This window comes from Anolis carolinensis, chromosome 1 (genome assembly GCF_035594765.1).
Source record: "Anolis carolinensis isolate JA03-04 chromosome 1, rAnoCar3.1.pri, whole genome shotgun sequence".
Classification (NCBI taxonomy): Eukaryota; Metazoa; Chordata; class Lepidosauria; order Squamata; family Dactyloidae; genus Anolis; species Anolis carolinensis.
The window spans coordinates 328,153,037-328,161,355 of NC_085841.1; the positions used below are offsets into that span (position 1 = coordinate 328,153,037).

General features: G+C 42.5%; 1 protein-coding gene across 1 annotated transcript; it reads right to left on the reverse strand.

The window, feature by feature from the left end:
* Window positions 1-2,264: 2,264 nt before the first annotated feature.
* Window positions 2,265-6,347, reverse strand: clec14a (C-type lectin domain containing 14A). Its single transcript, XM_008102902.2, has one exon. It carries the CDS (start codon window positions 6,253-6,255, stop codon window positions 4,936-4,938), a length of 1,320 nt encoding a protein of 439 aa, XP_008101109.2. The 5' UTR covers window positions 6,256-6,347; the 3' UTR covers window positions 2,265-4,935.
* Between the last annotated feature and the right edge of the window lie 1,972 nt (window positions 6,348-8,319).

The window sequence follows — 8,319 nt, forward strand, 5'->3', positions numbered from 1 at the left end:
ATCTGCACAGAATTGTCTTCTTAGAAAAATAAATAAATTTGCGCTTTACCCTCTCAAAGTCAAAAGTGTAATCTATAAGCACCTGCAATTTCAGAAAGGAATCTATTTTAAAATATGTTTTCGTCTCACATTATAAATGGTGCATGACCTCAGTGTGATTCTGGAATTTCTTTTTGAGAAATAAGGAGTTCATAAAAATTGGGTTGTTTTTGTTTTTGTTTTTTTAAAGCATGAGTCTTAGTCAGCACTGGCCTGTATCCCCAGTCAGTCATGGAAACCCACTGGGTGATCGTTGGAAAGTCACAGTCTCTCACCTTCTGAGGGAAGGAAAGGCAATCCTGCTCTGAGCAAACTTTGCCAAGAAAAATTCTTGACAGTTTTGTTTAAAAGTCACCTCATCAGAAATGCCATTGCTCTTACACATGAAACTAATACATGGTTTCCAAGTTTTATCAAATGTATCTTCCTTCAATGCATCCTTTTGCCAATCTTAATTACAGTAATTGGTTAACTTTTCCAGTAGAGCTATGACCCATATCCTATTTAATTCTTAAATGTCAGATTCTCTAACTTTTTCCAGGTTTTCACTATTTCAAATCTTGTTACACTTAACATAACATAAGTTACTAGATCCTTATTTTTGCTTTCAAATACAGAGCTCCCCTGAAGCGTATTGTTTCCTGCTAACATCCCAAAATGATTGTGCTTGAGTAATTTATGAGTATATTACAATATTTTTATTTAATTTCTTACATTTGAATAATGTAGATGTAATAGAATTGACAGTGCTGTATTTTTATCATTCTATATAAGTAATTGAAGGGGCCCCTGGTGGCACAGTGTGTTAAAGCGCTGAGCTGCTGAACTTGCGGACCAAAAGGTCCCAGGTTCAAATCCCGGGAATGGAATGAGCCTCCTCTGTTAGCTCCAGCTCCTGCCAACCTAGCAGTTTGAAAACATGCAAATGTGAGTAGATCATTAGGTACCGCTCTGGCGGGAAGGTAATGGCGCTCCATGCAGTCATGCCAGCCACATGACCTTGGAGGTGTCTATGGACAATGCTGGCTCTTCAGCTTAGAAATGGAGATTAGCACCAACCCCCAGAGTCAGTCATGACTGGACTTAACGTCAGGGGAAACCTTTACCTTTACTATATAAGTAATTGAAGGGCTAGAGGTATAGATTATGAGATAAAACTTTTGTATTATATTTCAAATGTTTAAATAAAAGTATTTAATTTAAATGCCTTGGAATACAACACCACATAACAACAATGACCTTTTGCTATGTCCACATTTCTCTTATTAGTCCTCATGGATCTAATCCTATGAGCCAGTGAGGCTCAATACTGAAATTCCAGATCATTAGGTCAACTGTCCACATTTATCTTACAAAAATGTTTCTGGAATCCCAAAAAGATGAAACAATTAGAAGGCGAGGGAACAGGAAGGGAAAACAAGGGAACATTCCCACATTCAGTTCCTATGCACTCCTTCTCTACTTGCTTTTCAGTAAAGATACAGGCCTTCTGGCTTTTTACACATGGTCGCACAGAACATTTGGACCACGACACAGTGATTCATCATTCTTACAGGTCGCATCTTACAGGCAATTTTCTGGCAAAGCACATCTGATGTCCATATTCCCTGAACAATGCAATTAGCTTCTAATCAAAGCTCTGCATTTGAAAAACCCCACAGATCTTTTGATATGCATAGCTTTAGGCAGGTTAGCATTCCTAATGAATTATATAGCCTAAGATTATGCAGACATGCTAACTACAGTGGCCATCATCCTCAGCCTGCATGAGTATTGGCTAGGTTAGTGAAGGCAGGGTTACAAAATACTAGAGCAAGAGAGAATCTGCCGGGATTTTGTAAAGGAGATTTTCCTTTTCTTATCTTTTAAACTTCTCTGCTTGCTATCCATTCCCCATAATTAGCTGATAGTGGAAAAGAGCAGTTATGCTTAATGAAAAAATTCTTACCATTTCATTTCTTCCCAGACTCTTCCTCCACATGAAACTTTGCATTGAAGAATTGGGCCATCTGGATTTCATTATATGGAGAAATTCTAGTGCTTGGGGAACTAAAAGGCTGTAGGAAAACAGGGATACTACACTACAGGTGGATGGACACAATCAAAGAAACCACATCTCTGAGTTTCCAAGACCTGATCAAGGCTGTTGATGACAAGCTCTTGGAAGTCTCTCATTCATAAGGTTGCCATAAATTGAGCAAACTTTACATAAAATAACAATAAACTTGTATGAAATATGTTTCTTATTTATTAACAAATGTATACTCTTCATTCCAAACATTTTTTTTCCAAAGGTAGCCTACAAAAAAAAGAGAGTCAGCATGATTTAGCAATATTCAACTGTTAGATCAGGTTTTAAATTCAGCCATAGAAATCCGCTTGCTTACCTTGGACAAGCGACACATTCTGAGACACAAATGAAATTGCCTCTGAATAAATCTTGCAAAGAAAATTCTTATGATAGGGGCATCGAAAGTGGGTTTACTCAAAGGCACATCAGCAACAACACCAAAGCCACCAATAAAACCAACAGTCTCAAAAGCAAATGTGAATACAAAAAGTAACAAAATGGGGAAAAACAGACAGTTCAGGGATACAATGCCTGGCATCCCGTTAAACAGTTACAAATGAATAAACTAGACATATACATTCTGTACGTATATTTACAAAAATGGCAATATTGCCATGATCACAAAGGTCCTTCTCAAACCACCCTGAACAACCAGCAAATACAATAAGGAATGGAGGTCTGTTTAGCTGACAATCAAGAGGGAGATAGATAGTATTCCTAGCACTTTTTCACCAGTAATCTGTGGGGTGACAATCAGAAAGTGGATCCCAAATCTTCACACACCACAGTTCCCTTGTGGGAGCTGAAAATCACACTCTAATCACCAAGAGAACAAACCTCTATAATTTGGTGCAGCTGATGGCCTTTAAGGAGTGCTTGGAGGGATAAGTCAGAAGACAGTTCGCACTTACATATTTGCAACATCTGTGATGTAGCATCTTTGCCAATACAGTATTTACAGATTACTAAGGACATTTTAAAAATGTGTGGTGTAGAAAATACACAAGTGCCAAGTAAGGATATTATATACAACCCACAAAAAATATTTCAGTGGATTTTACAGCAGAAAATATAGTGTGCACTGACCTATACATTTCACATTTGCAGTCATGAATCCAATCCATCAGACAATCCACAAAAAACAAGATTTCAGATCATTTTTCGTCTTATAAATTTATTTCCATGTTCACACACAAAGCCTCATTTGTGGAAATCAGCTCTGGTGCAAAAATTAAAACTGGAGGTAATCCAGGATCAACAAGAAGCCTATCTCAGGTTGCAAACCCATGGTAATAACTGGAAATCAGTACCACTAAATGTGACTTATCCCTAGGCACACATAGAACTGTGGCACTGGTTGAGCAACTTAAATCTGAATGTGTTCCACCAGCATCTTCCAGCACCCTATGGCTTTCTTACTAGTATTCGTACTTTAACACTTCAAACGAGAACTGAAAAATTAATAATATCAGCATTGTGAGGGTAAAAATGGGAAAGCAAGCTAAGCAATCAAGATGGTAGTTGGTGCACAATAGCAAGGAACATCCACTGTTGGCTTGCATGATCATTCTTGGAAAAGCAGCAGTTGAAAATGGGCAACCAGACTGCACATACTATCAATGTCTGTGCTGCCTAGACAGCTGGAAAACAAGGGACAGAGAGTAGGAGAACAGCGCAAAAAGACAGAAAAGTCTCAGCTGCTTTGACACCCAGAGAGGGCACCCAGTCATGCAACTCGGTTAAAGTGGAATCACTGCAACAGCCCATTCTATGAAATACTGGCATTTGCATTTTAAGGGAGCAATATTTAGAATTCCCAGCAAGAGAGATCTAGTGTCTTAGCAAATGACAAATGTAAGGATTTCACAAGTTGTGGCCAAGGCATTTAGAAGATAACCCTATAGTTGGATAATGTCAATGGGCAGAATGAGTTGGGGGTTAAATAAGTGAAAATAATAGCCGTTGCTTCTCAGAGCTACCTCTGCTGGGAAAGATAAAATGTCAACAGAACTGCTGCTTGATTTCTTTTCCCCCTTTGAATAACCTAAGGTAGATCGATCTAAACTCCAGAATTAATGCAGTTTGACACCACTTCTAATTGCCAAAGCTCAGTGCTATAGAATCATGGGAATTGTAGCTTTACAAAGTCCTTAGCCTTCTCTGTCAAAGAGTGCTGGTGCCTTTGGCATGATCCCATGATTCCATAGCACTGAGCTGTGCTGTGACAGTCAAAGTAGTGTTAAACTGCATTAAATCTAAGGTGTGGATGCATCCTTCCTGTGTTGGAATTATGCATTGACCTAGCCACAGGGCACACAGCCTAAAAATCATAAAGCATTCGACAACCACAACTTTCCCTTCAAAGAAAACAAGAACTTCCAGTTATGCATCAACCAAGCAACCCGTTGCTAAAGAATAAAAAAATGGGATGACATCCAAACCATGGGACGCTTCTTCTGGCCATGGCCATTGTCAGATTGTCCCAAACCTTTGATCATCTACATTTTTTGGACTTCAGCTCTAGAATGAACAAATCTGGTTGGGGTTCTGGGAATTGAAATCACAAAACCTTGAGGACCAAAGGCTGGGGTACATCCACACTGTAGAATACAGATTGACTTCACTTTAACTGTCATGGTGCAATGCTGTGAAAGCCTGGCATTTGTAGTTTGGTGAGGCACCAGCACTCTTGGGCAAGAAAGTTGAAGACCTTGCCAAACTACAACTCCTTGACTTCCATAACATTGAGCTATGGCAGTTAAAGTGGTGCCAAACTGCCTTAATTCCACACTGTGTTTCTCTGGGGTTGAACCCAGTCACCCCGCTCAGGGCTCCTCCATCTCTGCGAGTTGGCCTCCTGGTGAGGCCTCCTCTGGTGAGGCCTCCAGGGACTCAGCCTTGCTGGGCCCCAAAGAGTGCTCCGAGTTGGTGCGGGTGGCAGAGGCCTCAGTGTCACCTTTCTCAGCTCCAACAGTTGCTCCATCCTTCCCAGCAGGCTCCTTGGAAGCAGAGGAAGAAGGAGAGCACCTTCGGAAGCAGAACTGGAAGACCTGCAGTGCTGCCATGACCAGGATCACCAGCATCACCACAGCCACTGTGATGAGGATGAAGATGTAGTTGGAGGAGTCCGACAGAGGTCGCGGTGCCTCCTCAGCCATGCTCCCATTGACCTCAGTAGGAAAGCGCTCCTCCACAGAGCTGTTGCTAGGCACTGCTGAAAGCAAGCCAGGCTGTGATGTTGAGGCAGCACCACCATTTTGTACAGCCTGGAGGCAGGCCTTCGCATTGGTCCCTAAGCGGGAGCCCAAAGCACAAAGACAAAAGAAGGCACCTTGAGGATCCTGACAGGTGTCGAGCTCCATGCAGGCCGCCTCTTTGGGGCTCCAGTATCCGCTGGGGCAGGAACAGAGCCACTCCTCCGTCTCTCTTTCCCAGTGATAGCCATCAGTTGAGAGGCGGCAAGTGAAGCGAGCTTCTCGGCCTCTGGGGCACCTCAGAGTGAGCTCCGTTCCTGGCGGGCTGAACTCGATGGCCGCACTTTGGAGGTGTGAATGGGGCAATAAGTACCCTAGGCTGGATGATGGCTTGAGAGCAGAGCAGCCACCATCATAGATGTACTTGCAGACATAGCCTGCACTGGCTTTAGTGCAGATGTGATCCCTCAGTCCCCACGGCTCCAAACGAGGCCCTCCTGGCATTACCTGCAACCCGGCACAGCGCTCCACGGTACACGACTTGCTGGGCTCCCTCAGCCAGCCTAGGCCACTCTCGTTCCTTACCATCTCCATGGAATCACCAGCCAAGGCCCAGGAGAAGCCCCTCAGTGGCAGGTCCTCCCTGGTGCATTGCTGGGCCTTCCTCACTAAGCCCAGCCAGAAAAAGTGGGTGTCAGAGGTGTTGCCGAGATTACCGAGCAGAGTCAGGATGGTGCTCACTTCGGTGGCACTGTTGGCAGTGCTAAGGCCACCTCCTTGTCCTGTGCAGGCCTCCTGGGCCTTCTGGAAAGCCAGCCTGGCCAACTGGGCACTGTAGCAGGTCCTTGAAGCCGCCTGGCATTTAGTGAAGGCAGAAGGAAGAATCCCAGAGCCTCCTGGAGAGTAGAAAAACTGCCCTAGGACCAGAAAAGCCAACAAAACTCCCTTCATCTCGGCTGCCACTCACCACAATGCAAGGCCTGAGTGGGAGGCATTCAAAGGCAAACAACCCGCCTGGATTGAAGGAAAGTGTCTTGGGCAACTCCTTTTTCCTCCCAAGTTCACAACAATAATCTTTGCCTGCCACAGCCTTCCCCTCTGAGTTGCTGGAAGGAAATGTGTCAGGGGTTACACATCCTTGATTTGTTGAATGGCCTTGTGCCAAAGTCTCCTTTTCTAGAGTGAGGACACATCTGATAAAAACAAGCCAGAGGATTTTCCCCTCCACTGCGGGTGACTGGAGAAATGGCCCTCACAAACCAGGCATAGGAAAGCAGCCTGGGATTTTAGAGTATTATTTGCTTAGAGTTTGATCCCTACTACCCTTAACCTTCAGGAAGGAATAACTGGTAGCTAAGCTGGGGAGAGACGTTTTTGTGGTATAAGAAAGCATCAAATAGGTGCTTATGTTTGGTACCTAACACTAATCACTGTTTCACAAAGTTTCTGAGTTTAATGTAATTGGGAGGGTATTAATTGTAAACTATACTGTTTTGGAAGAGACACTTTTTAAACTACCAAAAACCTGACTTTAGAAGTCAAATTTTTCTCCCGCAAATTATATTATTGATTTTCATCCTGGTTGAAGTCCTTAACCTATATTTCACATCCGCTCCCCTTCCTTCTGGACTATTAAGGTATGGACTATTTCGCTTCCTTGCAAACTTGTCAGGATTGTTGAATGACTTCAAATACTCTAAAGTGCCTTGCAAAGCTAATTTTTATGGATATTTCTGCTGATCGAAGTTTTGGAAGAAGCCTGGGACTCATTGCAGCAATAGGGTCAATAAGATAGGTCTGTTGTGTGACAGGTGACTGAGAGGAGCATGATTGTGTTGTACATCATTTTAGTAATGAATATGCAGTGTGAAAGTTTTTACTGCATGTAAGGTTCACTTTTTCTCCTTTTCCTTCCTAATGAAATGGTAATTTTAGTTCTTGGCACTTCCAAGATCCAAAGTTGCCCTATAGTGAGAAAAATGTCAGGTGGATCAGTTTTTGTTCACAAGTTATCAGGAAAAATGCATATAAAATTTAAGCATTTCAGGCTCCTAATAAAATTGTTCCCCTCACCCACAGTTTAGGAGTTATCCAAAGAAGAAGTATCTAGCACCTTCTGAGGATCTCTAACAGTAGCGCCTTTTAGTCCAAGTTATATCAATTGTTGACGGCCTGTTCTAACCAAGCACATGGTGGTTCCATTTTCGTACAGTAAAACTACAGATGCAAGATAGCCATCCTTTATCCCAAGACTGGATGGAACTGTTGTGGCATTAGGGGTTGTGCAATAGTTATTAGAATGTGGAAGGATTGGTCTTTTGTTTTGTAATTCTACAAATATAACGTGGATTGGGGATGACATTTAATCTTGTTGTGCGATGTACAATTATAATAAAGTTATTCTATTCTGAGTTCACATTGTGACACCTCATATACATTATCATCAGTGGCACAACGTTTTTCCAGTTGAACCGTGGCAGAATGAAGTACTGAGCATTTAATAACAGCTGCCCACACAAAAATAAATGTCTGAAGAATTCCAGTCCATTTGTGATGAGGCAAAGTTTCCTAGGGAAACTCTGCCACTAGAATAGCAGGAAGCTTCAAGCCTAGGCATAAATAAGTGATGTCAATTCTTGGCAATTTGCCTAGGCTCCCTCCTCTGCTGAATATCTTAATGCAAAAGGCAGCAGGTGTCTTGCAAAAAAGAACAGCCGAACCAAAATTTCAAAATAAGGGAAAGGGCATTCTGACTTAAAGAAATTATTACTGAACTCAAGGACACAAGATCAATGTGAAGTCAAACTAATGGTTGTTTTTGATTGAAGCTTGGAAATGTCAAAATAGAACTTGTTTAGAAATGCTTTTCTATTCAACTACTTTTAGGACATCTTCACACAGCCCTTTTGGGCCATGCCATTGTGCCAGCAATCACCAGTGAAAGGAAAGGCACACGGAGTGGCTCGTGGCATCCCATGCATCCTCCCTCCTTCCCCCATTAGACATGCCGTGTTG